This window comes from Mastomys coucha, unplaced genomic scaffold, assembly GCF_008632895.1.
Source record: "Mastomys coucha isolate ucsf_1 unplaced genomic scaffold, UCSF_Mcou_1 pScaffold21, whole genome shotgun sequence".
Taxonomy (NCBI): Eukaryota; Metazoa; Chordata; class Mammalia; order Rodentia; family Muridae; genus Mastomys; species Mastomys coucha.
This window is the reverse complement of record NW_022196904.1, coordinates 100,829,265-100,847,506: the sequence shown is the minus strand read 5'-3', so window position 1 is coordinate 100,847,506 and position 18,242 is coordinate 100,829,265. Positions and strand designations below refer to the sequence as shown.

At 40.6% G+C, this 18,242-nt stretch overlaps 2 protein-coding genes across 7 annotated transcripts in view; one reads left to right on the top strand and one right to left on the bottom strand.

The window, feature by feature from the left end:
• Usp47 (ubiquitin specific peptidase 47) overlaps positions 1-6,755 on the bottom strand; it is an 86,296-nt gene extending 79,541 nt beyond the window's left edge. The window contains exon 1 of one of the 4 annotated variants that reach the window (XM_031387891.1): positions 6,492-6,755. In XM_031387891.1, the coding sequence (XP_031243751.1) occupies positions 6,492-6,530 (39 nt within the window). In that variant the 5' untranslated portion in view covers positions 6,531-6,755. The remainder of the gene's footprint in view (positions 1-6,491) is intronic. The other 3 variants (XM_031387889.1, XM_031387888.1, XM_031387887.1) reach the window with 3 other exon arrangements.
• Positions 6,583-16,890, top strand: LOC116102808 (cilia- and flagella-associated protein 91-like). Of its 3 annotated transcripts, none has more exons than XR_004123289.1 (4): positions 6,753-7,130; positions 8,241-8,424; positions 12,416-12,487; positions 16,819-16,890. XR_004123289.1 is itself a non-coding variant. In XM_031387892.1 (2 exons), exons 1-2 carry the CDS (start codon positions 6,612-6,614, stop codon positions 8,285-8,287), a joined length of 339 nt encoding a protein of 112 aa, XP_031243752.1. In that variant the 5' UTR covers positions 6,583-6,611; the 3' UTR covers positions 8,288-8,350. The 3 variants fall into 3 exon arrangements, 1 of the variants encoding a protein (XP_031243752.1); XR_004123290.1 differs by lacking the exon at positions 16,819-16,890 and adding an exon at positions 12,619-13,842 and having other exon boundaries at positions 6,763-7,130; XM_031387892.1 differs by lacking the exons at positions 12,416-12,487; positions 16,819-16,890 and having other exon boundaries at positions 6,583-6,903; positions 8,241-8,350.
• Positions 16,891-18,242: the final 1,352 nt, after the last annotated feature.

Below are 18,242 nucleotides of genomic sequence, written 5' to 3'. Positions count from 1 at the left end.
GCATTTCCATAGAGAGAGAAGACATTTCACACATAAAACAGACTTGGCATAATTTTTAAATAATTGGGGGATGTAACTTAGAAATAATACATATTACAGCAAACCAAAACCAAAACCAAAACTAAAACAGATTTCCTCTTTTATTTTAGAGACTGTTTAACTGGGCAGAAAATTATCACCCCAAAAAAATTTTGAAGGAATTCCTCTTGTGATGTTGCTGAACACACCAGCTTCTTCTATTTTGAAGCTCCCCACACCTTGCTCTTGCCATCCCTCCCCAACACCTGCAGGAGCTTTAGAATTCCATATGCTCTCCAGTACATGGTCTATTTTACCTGCAGTGCTAGGTTCTCGCCCGTCCTGCTCACTGTGAAATTCATCTCATGGTCCTGGAAACTTTCCTTAAGTAACTTAACTTCTTTGACTTCCTTCATTTCTTCTGTCCTCTCTCTTGAGTTCTAACTATGCGGGCCTTGGCTCCACTAACTTGTTCTAAGTGTGTGTCTGTGTCTGTGTTGGGGGGGGGTGTTTCTCATCAATTTTTTCTTTTCCAAGTTTTTCTTTCAATTCTTCTACTAAGGTTTGTTTAAGATAGGGTCTCACAGAGGCCAAAACCAGCCTGGAACTTGCTACTTATGTAAATCAGGCTGGCCTCCAGTTCACAGAAAAGCTGGAGCAGGTAGTTTCTTAAATGACAAAAATGGTAGGTATGACTGTAAGAGGAAAATGTGTACAGTCAATAGTCTTTATAGCAACTATGGCTTCTCAACACTGGTTCTATTGACAAAATTACAGGAATTTGGTTGGTTTTGGTTTTTTTCTTCCTTTCTTCCTCCCTCCCTTCCTTCTTTCCTTCTTGTTCAGAGACAGGGTCTCTCCATGTACCTGTGCCTGTCCCAGAACCCTCTACATAGACCAACTCACAGAAATCCACCTGACTCTGCCTCCCAGAGTGCTGGGATTAGAAGAATGTGCTACCACACCTGATATACAGGAGTTCTTTGTTAAGGGAGCTGGCCTGGCCCTAGAAAGACATTTGGCAGCATACCTGGTTTCTACCCACTAGATGTCAGAAGCACATCTGCTGCTCTTTTCTGAGTCCCCCATACTGCCAAACATAACCCCTGTCACCCATTAAGGACCATCTGCTAAACTGATAATTTAGAGAAAAAAAATCTGAATTCAACTCATTGTGGCGAGGGACACTTTTAATGTCAGCATTTGGGAGGCAAAGATGAAATGTTTACAGAATACTACTAAATTCTAGTTTAAAATATGGAGGTAATTATCTGCTATCAGAGATAGTATGCAGAAACTGTTAAGCACCTAAGTCATATGCTCATCTGCTCAGAAAGTAACTATAGTAAGTTATAGTGAGGAAGGCTAGAGTCAGCCAGCCTGGAAGGAGAGCAACCACTTAGAAGGACATTTGAGTGATAGAATAATTACAAAATGGTAACTGTACAAGAGACATTTCTTACATGAAGAACTATATTTAAAAAATCAAAAAAGGAAAAGAGGAAATCAAAACTAAGTTCTGGCTTAAGCAAATAGATGAGTTAGATGTAGAGAATGGATGAACACCTACAACCAAGACTGTAATCACAACCAAGAGCTGAAGTGGCACAACTGTGCTTACTCAGGAGAAAGTCAGCGCAGGAATGCAGGAGTAAAACCATGATCATAAATGTGACAGTACAGTACAACACCAACAACTCCCTAAAACAACAAATTTGCAAAGCTCCAGTCAACAGCCCAATCATCCAGACACACAGAAGTGCCAACTACCAGTGCCAAAGTATCCTCTCCTGCTCCTATATGTCCACTGTTTTCTCCACAGAACTGGAGTCATATACAGCCTGCATTCCATCTCCTTTCACTGCAATAAATGTTAAGCTTCAGAATGAGCCAACCTTTATTGATACTCCAGTTTAAGACACTGATGGGTATTACCTGGGAAGCCTCTCACAGGCAAGAACTGGTGCTCTGCAATAAACAAAATAAAAAATGACCAATGTGGCACTGCAGCAATTCCAAGTAGTTTAACAAAGAGAGATAAAATTAAAAGAATACTAATTTGATATGGTCTTTAGTAGACAATGATGAAAAGATTTCTTCTACAAGAAACAAGACAATAGAGAAACCAATAGTTATTGAGGATCTCTCCTATACCATTGTGAAGCTGCTGCCCTCAAATGAGTTAATACATAAAAAGCATATGGGACCGTATCTAGTATCCCAATAAATATGTTATTACTATCATCATTAGATGCCAAAACCCATATCCAAATGCAAGGAGTGACAGCACAGGGAAAAAACCATCAAGGTGTGCAATTTACATGTCCACTTTTTCTAAATTACATGTCTTTTCTAATTTACATGTCTTCTTTTTCTAAAAGCTTTCTATATGCTTTGTGTGCTGAAAGTATCATTTTAAAAACTTCGGTGCCAGATGTGATGGCACACAAAGGCACAAGAAGCTCTGTTGAGTAAAAGGGCATTCTGGTCTATACATTTAGGGAGCTCCAGGTCAGCCAGGACTACATAGGGAGACCCTGTCTTGAAAAGAAAAACCTACCAAAACATTAATAAATACATTCCTTACTGTTCATACTCGATAACACTTGAGGTGTCTATTCTAACTTTCTCCTACACAGCAGAATACTCATATATGCTATGACCCAAACCTTTATAAGGAACAACTACCAGGCAATAGTTAAAACTGGAGGTACTAAAAAAGCAAGCAATCTCAATATCAAAATCAGTATTGCACAACTAAAAGTCACATGGCAGAGTAAAACAGTGATGTTCTCCTCAATGAACACCACCCTCTCCTTTTGCTCTTTTTGGGGTACAATTTAGGAGTACTAGAATGCTCGAACTTGTCCAAATGAACAAGCTGAAGAGCTGAGGAATGCAGACTCCAGAACAGAAAGGGTGAGCTCTGCTGTCCCTCTATCTTCAGCCATGAGAAAAGCTCTCCAACAGAAATGCTGACCATTGACAACTATCAAAAGATGACACCAGAGATCTAGATTTATCTCAGTGAAAAAACCTTAAAATAACAGAGCTCTCCTAAGAAGAAAAAGCTGTTATCAGGATAAGTCATGGATGTGGAAACAGCTTGCCAATTATGCTGTGGAAAATCTCCAAGCAGAGGATAGCCAGTTAGAATTCAAAGCCTCCTTCCATCCTTACAACCATACAAATGAATATTTACTAATCTATGCTCCAGCAAAAACACTCCCCTTAACTTGTAATATATACAGAAAAACAAATGTGAGAAACGTCACCTCTGCTGTCAAGGAATTCCCAAGGAACATCATAAAATGAGTACGGCAGTCCAGAACCACAATAGCTGTTCCAAAACACTGTTTATGAACTGCCAAGTGAGCTCGACTCTTATACTGAAGCCTTCTATGGAGAAAATCCTTAGGTTAAAATGCTCAAGACTCTTTGACAAAGAGGGTCTATGGATTGTGTACGGAGGATTTGAACAGGTGAAGTAAGTAGGAAAGAGGGACAGCATACTAAAGCTAGCTGGAGAGAAGCCTGTTTGTCTACATTAAAAACTTGTTCCAGGGGAGAGAGATAAGCTAGGAAAGGGGAGGCTGCGGCCAGAAGCAAGTGTACAGTGCTTTCAATACCAGGCTGCACACAGCCTACACAGCAGCCACTCAGACTGACAACTGTGTCCTAAGAATGAAATTCCCATGTCAACCCTGCTCATGGATCACAGAAAGCTATTCTTCTTTTAATTTTTTAAATCCAGCAATTTAAAAATCATTCCTAACTCAAACAAAAACAGGCTGGGAGCTGGGCCACAGTTTGTCAATCTGTACACTAAGATGCCCGCCTCCAGCTGTTCTCCAAGGGACATTTGTTCTGGAATTTCAGGACCAAAATAATCTTAGCTTACTTAACAACTGTATGAATTCACACATACAATCGAAAGCCACATCCATAAACATCAGAACTTCTCTGAAGCAAAACAAAGTTCTCTAGGGTTGTTAATATAGCCGGAATAGGCACAGGAAAGCTTTTAATTCTGTACTTTATTTTTCACTTACTAAATTCAAATACCTGAAGAAATAGAAACTATTTGTAGAGCTCTGAGGTAACATGGACTGAACTTAAGAGGATGAAAAGACCTGATGGAGGACCCAAGCTCTAGTCCCCCACCTGTGAGTCCTTATTTGAACAAGTCACTTTCAACTTGAGAGCTGCACTTCCCACCCCTGTGAGAAGTAAAGTGGTTTAAATTACTAGCTGATCACCATGATTTCCCCTTAGATTTAGCACTGTATGATTCAAATACTATTTGATAACAAAGGAAATAAAACTCATTACTAAAAATACAAACAAGAGAAAGGCTTTGGGTATATGAATGGGCCAAAAGGCCTTGTTTTGAAGTATCTAATGCTACAAACAAAGGAAGAGAAGGGGAGAAAGCCCACGTTATTTGTTTAAGAGATCACTAGCTTCCTTTTGGAACACAGTCCTAGTAATTCAGAAGCAAATATGGAAGTAGAAGCAACCTTGTGAATGAAGAATGAGCGAGGCTGTCAAATAAAAAAAGCCACTATCTGGATAGCTAAGGAAAAGGTTTGCATTTCAAGAGCAGTACTGCGTCCCAGGAAGCAGGAACTGCGGATAAAGTACTGAAAGCCAAGGAACAGGAAATAAAGCATAAAACCCAGACTAGAAGAAAAGCTAGGCTCATCTGATAAGGGAGATCTCCTCAGATAAGGGAGAGTTCAATCCTCCCAGAGGTAAAGCTAGCATGGCGGTATCAGTTTTTAAGACAACAGGTATGCTCCTGCAAAGCAGGATATGTGCACATCTCTATCTGGACTTCTACAAACCAAATTATTAATATACTCTTATGCAGGGTCCTACTTATTGATCTAGTTTCTAACTGTTGGAAACTAAGGGTTAATTTTGTCTCTTAGATTGGAAACCAGTACCAAAGGAAATGAGGGTTAGCTTTTTCTTAAAACCTACTACTTCCTTCCTTGTTATTTAGTACAAAGTACAAAAGGCCCGACTGGACCACAGGAGGACTCATGTCCCCCCACTTCCCAATCCTCAGTCGTTGAAACTGTTTCCAGAGGCAGGATCTTTAATTCATGCTCATCTGCGGTGCTGAGACTCAGTGATGCCTTAGAGACAAATACTGACACACACAACTCAGCCTTAAAAAAACAAAAAGACAACCCACTAAGTTTGATAACACACACTTTTAATCCCAGTATCAGGGAGACAGAGGTAGGCAAATCTCTTAAGAATTTCCAGACCAGCTTTTCTACAAGTGAGTTCCAAGCCAGTCAAGTCTGGACTTCAAAGTCCACATAGTAAGATCCTACCTCAAAACAGCAAAACAAAACCCCAGAAATCAACTTATTATCCATCTAACGAAATTTTAACCATACAGGTACAAAACAATAAAGTAATTTTGCATTGTGCCATGGGTTGTTTGTGTAGCAACAAATTGCTACAATTAAGAAACAAAAAAGCAAAAAACAAACTAAACATTTAGGAATTCGAAATGATCGTGCATGAATATCAAGATGCTAATTTCAACTTAACACTTGGCATCTATTTAAGGTATATGATAAGTCCAAAGCATTAAGCCTGACGATCAGCAGTTAAAAATACATGTTTGAATATGCTGGGGATATTTATAAAGCCAACGGACTATTAATATGTCGAAATCCACTGGCTAGTGTAGGTTTCTACCTTTAATCTTCTACTACTGACTGTTCACAGGAAGCCAAGAAGTCCGGGAATCTTATGTCACTCGCTTTTAAGAATTTAAGTCACACCAAGCTGGCAACACAGCAAAAGATCAAAATTCCAAACAAAACGTTTCTTCTCTCCATATGGTAAAATTAACTCGGCCATTTCCTACCTTCCCGTTCAAGCCCCACTTAACTACTTTTTCAACGATCCTGGGTAGGCCCCATTTAGGCTAGCCAATAGTACTACGAAGTAACAGGAGGGGGGTTGGGGGTGGGGTGCCCGACAACTCTTTTAACAGTTAAGTCTGCCTTCCCACAGATCTCAACTTAGGTGTAGATTTCACAAGCCCTGTAAGCTATACACTGTCAAACCCCAGAAGCAGCACCGTCACCCCGTCCTGCCCACGGGCAACTGTTCCAGAATGTTTTCTTTGAAATGATCTCTAACTCTCTCGGCTCGACGGTGTGTGAAGTCTGGACTTCAAAGGCCACTTTCTCTCCGCAATACTCCCCCCGACCCCCGGGAGCAGGACCCAACCCCCGGTCCAGTCTTTGATGCGTTCGCCCCTCGCAGCCGGGGGTCTCCCCGGGCTACGTGGCCCCGGGAATCAGCGGTCTCCAACTGCCCGCCGCGTCCACCGTCCACCCGGCCGCACGCCTGCCCGGCCCTAGCCTGTCTCCCGCCCCGGGCCTGCACGACTCCGAGCGGACCGCAGGCTTCGGGCCTAGTCTGGCCCGCCAGACCCTCACCTCCTTCGGGACCAGTTGGTTCTCCTCGCCGGGCACCATCGCTCAGACTCCGACCGCTCGTCTCCGCCCTGCCTGCGGGGGACCGGTGGAGGTGGCGGCGGCTCTGTGTCTCAGGAGAGAATGGCAGTGGCAGTCATCCTCCCAGCCGCCTGCGCTCCAGCAACTGCGGAGGCCTCCGCTCAGGCCTTAGACACCAGCGCGCAGACACCGACCCAGGGCGCCGCCGCTGCTGCTGCTGCCGCCGCCGCCGCCGCCCCTCCCCCGGCCCGCGGCAATCAATGGAAAAATGGCGGCTGCCGCTCTCGCGAGAATTCAGCGCAGTGGGCGCGCGGCCCGGCGCCTGGCGCCTGGCGGAGGTACGCCGGCGGCCGTCGCGAGCCCGGGATCTTCTCGCTTCTTGCTCAGCCTCGGGGTACGCAGCGCTGCGCTGGTTGAGGGCCGGTGTAGGCGCTTTTCATTACCGGGAAGCCGGTCCTCCCAGCCGCCGGCTCCCTCTGTCGGCCGAGGGAGGGACCAGGCCCCTGCGTCACGGACGGGCTCCAGTTCAAAGCCCCCCCTTTCAACCCTACAGTCCGACTCTTCCCTCTTGCTAAGCGCGGCCACTGCAGCCCCTCTTCGGGAACCTTTGGCCTCTAACTGGTAAACACCGCGCCTTGTAGAAAAATCACCTTTCTGGCTATCGCCCTCAAGGCTCCAGTCCTTGTCTGTCCTGTTTTCGTGGCCGCCAGTGACTCGGCTCCTTTAGCCCCACTCTCCTTAGGGACCTCGGTGCCCATCAGCTAGCCCTTGAAGCCCCTTCGAGAGGAGTCATTACACTTAGAGGTGTTCCCCTGCACCCTTCTGGGTAACTTCCTGTCAGCCTCCGACGGGGTCAAGTCTGAGGGAGCCTTTGAGAGCAGAGCTGAAGTGCGCTTCAAACTGTGCTGGCCTTTTGAGTATGTTTTTTTGTTTTTGTTTTGTTGTTGTTGTTGTTTTTTGTTTTTTTGTTTTTTTTGTTTTTTTTTGAGAATTTTAATCTCCTCTGACGGTAAATACCATGTGTTATATACCAAACAAATTCCCTATTAGTCATTTTCCTTAGCCGCACTCCTTCCATTATGAAGACCCAGCGAGACGTCTTTCATGAAGACTTTTGGCAAACTAGTCCTTTTACAGCCTGCTGAGCTAAATTCCATTGTGCCATGTACCCAACATCCACAGCGCCAACTCTTTTTTACCTGTGCTATTGGCTCTCCAAACTTGTTTCTATTGTACACTCCACACCCAAGAAAAGCTCTCCATACAGTTATGTAAGGTTTATTAGAATTCTGCTATTTGTGGCACTGTAAGCCATCTATAAAATCTAAAAATTATACCAAAGACAGATATTTAAAATAAACGAGATTTTAAGTAGTAATGGTAATAAAACAAAATCCATTAACCTTACTGAAAATATTTAGTGAACTCACTCTGATTGACTAGGTTTCATTAGTTTTTAAAAAGCTAATTCTTTGTGAAACACTTATTAAAATATCTGATTCAGTGTTCAGGTTATTTCTGTACTTGGCTTTAATAGCTGTCATAAGCTGAAACAGGTAACCCACAAAGATTTTTGATCCTAATGCAAGAAGCGTGTTTTCAACTACTCTTACTAATACAATGCTCATTTTTATCTGTTTCAGCTTCCAGCCATACAAAGGGTTTTGTTGAAATTCAGCTACTAATTTTCCATCTTTCCTAATGTCAACCAGCATTTTTATGTGTTAACAGGTGGGCTGCAGTGCTGGGGGACTTTTCAAACATGCAGGAGGCTCTGAATTCGATCCCTACTACCTTCTCCCAGAAGTCAACAAACAACAAAATAAAAACAAAAATCCAGATAGACTAAAAATTCTTCAAATACACTACTCAGATTTCTGAAAAGGCCAAAGAAATTCTACCTTCATGTTTAAGTGTACGTATGATGAGTTTGGGAAGAGTGTTTAATTATTTTTTAAAAATTTATGTCTATCGGAGTGTACATGAGCCACAGTCATGCAGCTCACAGATGTTGGAAGAGGCACCAGGTCTTCTGCAATTGGTGTTATGGGCAGTTGTGAATCACTTGGGTCCTCTGCAAGAGCAACAAGTGCTCTTACCTACTGAGCCATCTCTCTAGCCTTAATATTTAAATGTTTCAAACTTCATTCATCATAGAATTTTAAGAAATACTGCATCAAGATTCTCTTGACTATTGAAATGTTGATGCTGCTATAAATTTGTTCTAAAGGTGAATAACTCAACTTGCTTCCCCAGGATCCCCCTGGCTGGCACGTTTTGAATCAAATCACAAAGTGGGAGTATTTCCAAATCTGTTTCAAGTATGCCACTCCCATTACTTTAGTGAGCTGGTTCTGTAGAAGCCTTGTTAGAAGTTAGGTGGCATTTTACTTATCCTATTTTTCCTTCATGTTTACACTGTTATCTCCAACTCATGACCTCTTTCTTGGAATCCTTTCTGGATTCTTTTATCTTGGTAAAAGTCGATTTAACGGAATAATAATATAGCAAGTATCTTAGTCAGGGCTATTATTGCCATGGGAAAGCACTATGACCGAAAGCAACTTGGCACAATAGGGTTTTATTTGAGCTATACTTACACATCCATATCATAGTCCTTCATTGAAAAAAGTCTGGTCAAGAACTCAAACAGGGCAGGAATCTTGAGGTAAGAGTTGATGCAGAACCCCTGGAGGGGTGCTACATCTTGGCTTACACTCATGGCTTACTCAGCCCAGGAATGACACAACTCACAGCTGGGCCTTCCCCCATCAATCACCAATTAAGAAACTACCATATACATATATATATATATATATATATATATATATAGAGAGAGAGAGAGAGAGAGAGAGAGAGAGAGAGAGAGAGAGAGAGTCCAGTCTTATAGAGGCATTTTTGCAATTGAGTTTCCCTCATTTCATATGACTCTAGCTTGTGTCAAATTGACATAAAGCTAGAGAATTGACTTAGCTCATATAACCTGAACTAAATCTTAATATACCAAGAAGCAATAAAAGCGAAGAACCTCTGAATTGTTACCCACATTGCAAAGAACATACTTTTCACTTAAGAATAGTGAGATTCTAATGTTGATCTATGGACTAAATATTGATAAAATTTATCAATATCTCAGGAACACAGGAATACAGTAGAATTCATGGAGAGCCGTACAGTAGAGTTGAGAGGGAGAGCAGAGCAGCACAGAGAGGCAGAAGGAGACGGGTTTACCGGGAGAGTTTTCCAGAGACAGATTGAAGAGAGAACAAGCTAGACACAGGTAAAGACAGAATGAGCAAGAGAATGAGAAGGAGCCAGAAGATTAGAAAAGATTGCTAGAGTCAGTTTGAGGCTAAGCAGAGCATTTCAGAGGCTGAGAGAAAAGCTGAAGCAGTCAGCATGGAGAAGAGTTTTGTACCAGAACAGTTGACCAGCCAGTCAGAGATCAGAAAGAACAAAAAAGAGTGAGCTTATTCAGCAGCAAGTCTCGGAGGCTGAAAAGGTTTTAGACCTAGATAAGATGGTATGGAGCCCAGAAGTTTCCAGGGCGAGGCCTAGGTTAGCAGACAGAGGCAGTAAGCCTCCCAGACAACAAGTACAATAGAATGAAAGTTACTTTTACATATGGCATTCAAAGTGGTTGGGAGGAAAACCCAACATGATTAGAGAAGAAGAAAGCTCACCAACACTGCAGAAAGCAGAGGACATCTGACAGAAATGTTGCAGAGGAAAAAGTTGCCTGGGTTGGCTCCAGAGGAAGCATCAGTTCTTCGAGTTCATCTGGATGCCCAGAGAAACTCAGGGAGACTCTGAAGCAGCTAGAGCCTTAAGCTCAGAGCAAGAAATGACTTGGGAGCCTCTGAGACAGTAAATCTTATGGAATCACAGCCACCCCAAATGACAATTCTGATTGTAAACACATTTAACAACTAGGCGTACTACAGTACTGTAGCTTGTATTCTGCAACAGAAAGGGGCATTCATGAAAAAAACTAGTGAATTTCAGTCCTACTTTCCTTTGATGATCTCATTCATTCATTCATTCATTCCTTGGATAATCTTTTTAAATCCACTAAATATCTTAACTGTAACATGGGAATAGTAATATTCCTTTTTTACAAGGCTGTAATAAACAATAGAATAACAATCCCAAAGCTAATGTAGTTATGATTATATGAAAAATATCTACCAGGCCTCATCCTAGGAGCTTCACATCTATTATTTCTCACTTAATTCTTTCAATAATTATATTTATGAGTACTACTGCTGTCCCACCCTAAAAGTGAGAACATTAATATAAAATGTAGACAGAGTTTGATATGCTACCTGGTGCACAAAAAGCAATCAGCATGTGCTGGGCACAGTCTCTGCATTGGGCAGTTCCACGAGGGAAGACACAGCTTTGAAACTGCATTAGAGCAGCTGGTCTTAGGTACATGTTGAGTTAGTCGATAATATAGTCACTTCGCTAGAACACAGACCTTTCCAATTACCCAACAGCTAAGCGTTCTTTGTGTCATGTTGTTGACTGTTTTTACTTATGTACTATCTCCATGAAAGTGATATGGAAAAAGCCTCATCTAGAGTTTTGCAAACACTGGAGTTTCAAAGTGAAAGAATAAGGAGGCATCATTATAGTAAAGTGGGTGGCAGGGTGCAAATGTTTCTGAAATGATTCATAAGATCTTGATGATAGAATAATGGCTATTATAAAATTTTGGCATGTGAAGATGTCTCAGTATTGCTTGAGGATGTTAAGGGTGAAGTAATAACAATCACTTGATAGCATTGTGAGAATTATAGGTAATATATATAGAAAGATAACTTTTATATAGTAATACTCTGGAATAAAAAATGAAACAAAAAGTAAAAAGAAAATAAGTTTATTAATTTTAATTAAAGTATTATTCATTATAACATTTATTATATCTTGTGTTACATAACACATGTAATATTAATAGTAAACATTAATATAATATTTATTATAATAGAATTAAAATATTAAATTAAAAAATTTAACTTACATGTAGAAATATATTGATATAAATTGAAAAGAAAATACCAGTTAAAAATTGGCAACAACAGGGGACTGGAGAGACAGCTCAATGCTTAAGAACACCAGCAGTTCTTCCCCAGAGTCAGGGTTCGATTCTCAACATCCACAGGGAGGCTGGCAACTGTCTGCAACTCAACTTCCAGGGGTTCTGATACACAGACGAGCAGACAGAACACCAGTGCATGTAAAATAAAAAATAAATAAATAAATAAAACTAATCATTTTAGCTGGGCAGTGGTGGCGCATACCTTTAATCCCAGCACTTGAGAGGCAGAGGCAGGTGGATTTCTGAGTTCGAGGCCAGCCTGGTCTATAGAGTGAGTTCCAGGACAGCCAGGGCTATACAGAGAAACCCTGTCTTGAAAACAAACAAACAAAAAAAGAGCATCTAAAAAGACTCTCAGCCTTACTCAAGTCAATTAAATGCAAATGAAAACGAAGCAGGATCTTTAATTTCAGATTTAAAACACCTACGGGAAAACAGGCTCTTCCTCCCTCCCCCCCCCACAACCCCTCCCCTCCTTCCCTTCCATCTACCACCTCTCTCCCCTGTGTCACTTTTACTATTTAGCAAGTAGGAGATTGTTAGTCTCTGGGCTTGCTTTTTAGTTCAGCTAATAGGCTTTGATGCTTGATTTTCTACTTTTTAAAAGTTCACAGGAATTTTACTTGAGTCTCACATAAAGTGGCCTAGTCCTCATCAGTTTTTTTATAAATATATTTACTTAATTCTTGTGGTCTTTCTAGAAGATAATCATTTCTTTCCCTCAAAGTAAATTTTTTCCTTAAAACAAAACAAAGAATTGTTAGTTACTATTTCCTTTTTTCCTCTCTGTTTTATGGCTTCATAGTATCATCTAAGGTTGTCACTCAAGGTCTTTCACAAAACAATACAAGTCATTGTATCTCACCTAGCAATATAGGTAAGTAAATAAATATCCATTTATATAAATTTCCTGTTGATAAAATTAATAATTAGATGCTCGCCATTGATAGAATTTTATATATTTACAGAAAATTAGGTCATTCCAGAAACCTTGTTCTCTGTTTCTAGGCTGTAGACAGACTGTGGCCTCTGAACTTCAGCCCTCATCACCATTTGGTGCACAGCAAACATTTAAGGAAGTCCTGTTTCTATTGCACCACAGTCTATGAGGTGTCATAAATCCCACAATGTCTCATTTGATTCAATTACAGAAGCCTTAAAGTTTATTATGCCTTTGAACATAAGGCTCTTGGGAAGATAAAAATACAGTGAGTAAAACTTAGAGGGTAGTGTCTTTTTTGTTTTTGTTTTTGTTTTTTTTTTTTTTTAGTAATTAAAACTTTATTGCAAAGAATTGAAAATAAAGAACATAACATAGCAGGATTAGGCAAAACCAAAGTCTCCACATGTCAAAGGACTAGGAGAGTTAGAAGAGCCGTTCAAAGCTGGGCTTTGTAGTGCGCTCTGCATTTGCACTGTAGATTATATTTTTATGCACCTGTCTAACATACACACACACACACACACACACACACACACACACACCCCATAACAGAATCAAAACTAGAAAAACAATTAGGCTTATACCCTCTCTTGTGGCTCATGTGTCCTTTACTTGCATCCTGTCCTTCCTCATCCGCTAGTATTTACCTTTTCTTGATATCCTTTTTACATGTTGTACTATATACTCATTTATACATTTATATATATATATATATATATACACATAAGTATACATATATATATATATACATATATATATACACATATACTTATACATACACACATATGTATATAAATGTGAGGGAGGACATTGGTATTTTTCTGAGATTGTGTGGCCTCAGTTAATACACAATCTAAGTCTAACCATTTTTCTGAAAGCTTTATGACATCATTTCTATTTAGAGTTAAATTTTATATGTGTACCAGATTGTTATCAACAGTCCTCTGTTGATGGTCAACCAGCTTGGTTCCACTTCCTTGCTGTTGTGAATAAGCAATAATGAACATGGAGTACAAGTATGTCTATGGTAGCTTCCTTAGTTCCTTTTCTATTGCTGTGATAAAACAGCACAACCAAGTCACCTGATAAAAGTAAGAGTTGAACATGGTTTATGGTTCCAGAGGGTTAGAGTGCATGATGGCCCAGTGAGAGAACAGCTGAGAATCAACATTTTAATTTACAACCACAAGGGAGAAAGAGATCACCAGGAATTGCATAAGCCTTTTGAAACCTCAAAGCTTACCTGTGACACACATTCTACAGCAAAGCCACACCTCCTAATCCTCTCTGAACAGTTCCACCAACTAGGAATCAAATATTTATATATGTGAGCCTATGGGAGCCATTCTCATCCAAACTGTCACGTCCCATCCCCTGGCCCCCCATAAGCTCATGGCTGTATCATAATGCAGAATGCATCCAGTCCAACTTAAAAGTTCCCATAGTCTTTCACACTCTAAACAATTTAAAAGTCCAAAATCTCTTCTGAGGTTCAAGGCAATCTCTTAATTGTAACCACGTGTAAAATAAAATAAAAAACAGAAACAAAACAACAGGTGTTGTGCATGCTGTCATAACTGCCAGGAGTTCATATGCAGAGTGCAGCTCCCCTGCTCTGTCCAGAAACACCATTTCCTTATAGTCATCCACTGCCTCTGGCTCTTGCATTCTTTCTTTTCCTACATCAAGATGAACCCCAAGCCTTGGGAGAATGTGAGATGTCGATGCCTATTTATGGCTGATCATTCCACAGGCTCTGAAAGAAGGTTTTGATTTTAAAGGCAAATTAGAAAATGTGGAGTGTCAGAAAGTTCACTTAGCAGAGTGAATCTCCATGCACTGCCCTAACATGAGCATGGCACAGTGTGATCTCACCACTTAGGAGGTATAGGAGAATCAAAAGTTCAAGGTCAAAAAAAGTTCAAGGTCATCCACAGCTACATAGTGAGTTGAGACCAGTGTGGCTTACAGGAGACACTAAGAGAGGTAGGAGGCGGGGAGGTAGACAAAGTTCATTTACTATATAGTCAGTTTCCACTAAGTATCCCTAAGGTGTTGGTCATTGTTATACAGGCTTAAAAGAGTGTAACAGAGAGAACTGACTGGTTTTTTGCATCACTGAATAAAGACAATGAAAATAATGAAGGGTGTCAGAATCGTGTGTGTGACATTGAATTCAACAGATATTTGTTGAGAGTTTTTTTGATGAGGCATGCCACATGAGAGTGTGTCAGATAGGTGAATAAGAATGTTCTCCACTCTCAGGCAACTCACACTAGCTCAGCACTAGATAATGTGTGAATCTGGAAATCCACATCAGGGCATACAGTTTGGTGAGTGGAGCCTGGTTCAATGTGAGCTTCCACTTGCTCATAGCCAAATCTCCACATCCATAGCACAAGTAACATGACCGCACATAGCAGCCCTAGCTATAACTAAACAAACCACCAAGATGAAAAAGTAACGTTGTGGATATAAACATGGAATTCTGAGTATAGGAGGAGAGGATCTGTCAGATCATAGCCCCAGATGATCGGTAGAACTTTTAGTTGAGAAAAGGGGGCCATTGACATGTGACCTACTTAGTCTGTGTCATGTGTGAAGCAATGGCCAAGATTAAACTTAGTGCTGACAGATCCAGTAGATAGACAGTGAGGAGGTATTTCTGGATGCAGAGGCTGCTTGGGAGAGCCTAACAAGATCACAAATGTTACCCAAAGTGTTCATTGCCGTGCTGAGGTCCTAGGCACTCTTTGTTCATTAGAATGATTTTAAAAAATGTTTATAGTATTTACAAACTTCAAAAAACCAATTAGATATTTTTCTATCTTACCATAAAATCTGTTTTAATACAATGACATTGAAATTGTTTTTCTTTTCTGCATTGAATATAAACTAAAATTGAAAAAAAATGTTTACAGTAGTTTAGGAAATTTTAACGTCAAATCTGCAAGTAGAAAGTAGCAATTTTACCATAAACCTGTTAACCATGCAGACTGCCATTTTCCTGGAAGAAATGACAACCTATTTTGGAGCATAAGATTGCTGACCCTCACAGAAAGTCAGTTAACCATCTTATCACATCTCAGGCAGCACAAGTTCCAAATTTATTTGACCTGTTGTGTATTAGGGAAAGCACCCATATAAGTTAGTTTGTTTGTAAACTCAGTAGCAAGCCCCTATTTACTATCTAATAGTGCTGCACTTAGCAGTGCTCAGAACATTGCTTCCTAAGATGTCTGAGCGAGAGAGCAAACCATTTGCTTACCTTTTTTTTTTTTTTTTTTTTTTTTTTTTTTTTTTTTTTTTTTTAATTTCCTTTTGTTAGCAGGCAGCAGAGTATGTAGTTACAGGCTGTGAGTGCTGAGTGAGGACAGAGCATCCCAGTGCAACCACTGCTCTGGTGCTAGCTTAAACAGCTGTCCATTTTTCTCATGGCTAAATGGGAGTGAGAGTGTGGTGTTTGTGAGGGTAAACCAGGCAGACAAAGATGGACGCTTGGACAGTGCTTGGCATCTGCTAATCACCACCTAGCTCCTTGATGCTGGTGGGGTTATATCTAGATTGCTTCTCCTGCTAAGAATCGTTATAGGTTGCTTTCTTGTTTGTGAGGGCAAACTAGTTAAAACCAGATAAGGTAATCTGCAAATCTATCTCACTGAACTCTCGGTGACTCTTCTCTTTGCTGAAGAAGAGCCATTCTCTACTTCCTTCAAGAAACCTGGGTACAATCCATGCCAAGGGGCCAATTGGCAGATGTGCCAAGTGGGTGTGCTGATGCTCCATGCCAGAAAGTCTTAATGCTTCTTCTTTTTATAAAAAGCAAATATATGTATCTGCATATGTGTTCACATGTACACATGCATGTATATGTAAGTATAGGAGCATATGTATACATGCCCACATGTATGTTTGCACATGTGTGTATGCATATATGTAACTACATGCTTATGAACATGCACATATATGTATAAGCATACAAGCATAGTATTTTTGCATAGACATCTATTTGTATATGTATATGCATAGATTTTAAGGAATCTAGGTGTATATGTGTATTTATACACATCTGTGTGCTTATGTATTTATTTGTACAAATGTATATACCAGTATATCTATGTATTTTGTATGTACATAAACATATACAGTGTTTGTTTATATAAATCTTACATCTATCTGTCTATCTTTAGTAGATTTTCTGTATTTTATTTTGTGATATGCTCAATCATTTTTCCTTTGTTTTGTGACACGGTTTTATCACGTAGTCTTGACTGGCCTGTTGGAGAGATTCACCTGCTTTTGCCTGCCAGTGATGGAATTAAAGAGGTGTGCCACAACACCTGGCTAATGTGCTTAATTGCTTTGAGGCCCTTGTGCTTAGGAATCTACTGCTAACATCTCCACTCTGCCTGCACCTAGAGTAAGAGAAACAGGGACAGCAAAGGACCGGTAGAGCAAAGGGGACCTGGCCAGAGCCCAAGTGTCAGATTGCTGCAGGCAGAATCCTGCTGTGCCGGCTCATCCTGCACAAGTCAATGAGGGCTTGAGTTTCAGATACAGTGTGTTCCAGAAGTACAGATCCATTTGGCAAGATGTATTAACTGGACAACACTCTAGCCCAGCACTCTGCTAAGGATGTTAACACTAGATGGCCATTTGTTCAGGGAGCTTATGTTCTGATAGGAATGGCTAACACCAACAAATTCCTTCAACCAGAATTATTTTTATACGTGTAAATATATAAGCATACCCATAATTCATGCATATGTAGCATTGCTCCAAATACAGAGGCCATCAGAGGAAAGGTTTCCTGGACAAAGGAGGTGGTGCTTGAAACTAATATTGAAAAGAAAAAGTGTTTGCTTAGCTGAGGGTTAAACAAACAAGTGCCTTTCCTGAAGTACTTGTTAAGATGTTAAAAATGTAGATGGAGCCACTGCAGACATGAATATGTTCTATGAAGATTTTGTGGGTTCTTGTTTACTGGCATGTGCCTAATTCCTATAATGGAGATCAGTACATAGTGAGTTCTCATTTGTTAACAGAGAGATTAAAGAGACTGCATGTGTAATGTTAGGTGGAAGTCTTTATATCTTCCTTTCAAGTCAGAGTGAGCATTGTAGTGACACTGGACTTAATCTAGTCCAACTTCAGAGTTGAAAATGAAGGCCCAAAGAGACCAAGTAACCAACTGGAGACAGTCAGGAATCCAGGCTAGAACTGGAATGGGACTCCAGTTTCCTGATTCTTAGCCCAGTGCTGTCGTCATGATCCAATGGCAGCTCCTCAAAAGTACCAGATGGCCACAGTCCATCCTTGGTATTCAGACCTTCTCGCGAGCCAGAAATTAATCTGACTCCAGAAGGCTGCAGGAAACAAGACAGCAAGAAATTCTTCAGTTCAACTGCTGTCTGTACTATGTTTGGCTTCACTTGAAACCAGTGGTTCTGGTTGCTCTGAGTCCTTTTTTTATTTGAAATAAGGAAGAACAAAGTAGCATTATATCCTCAAGTGCCAGCCATGTAACTTACATAATATAAACACAAGCTCTAACCACCTCACTTCATACTTCACAAGCAAACAAGCCAGGAAGAGAGTAGCCCAGTCTCAGGCATCAGCTTTTAACAGGAATGTGACTCAGACATCTCAAGAGTTTATCATGCTCTTCCTCCCTCCCTCCCTCCCTCCC

What these genes read in the sequence shown, in the direction of transcription:
- LOC116102808 (XM_031387892.1), top strand. Translation starts at nt 6,612, where the DNA reads ATGGCAGTGGCAGTCATCCTCCCAGCCGCCTGCGCTCCAGCAACTGCG. An exon ending in GCTTCTTGCTCAGCCTCGGG is followed by an intron (nt 6,904 to 8,240) that starts GTACGCAGCGCT and finishes ATGTGTTAACAG; the next exon opens with GTGGGCTGCAGTGCTGGGGG.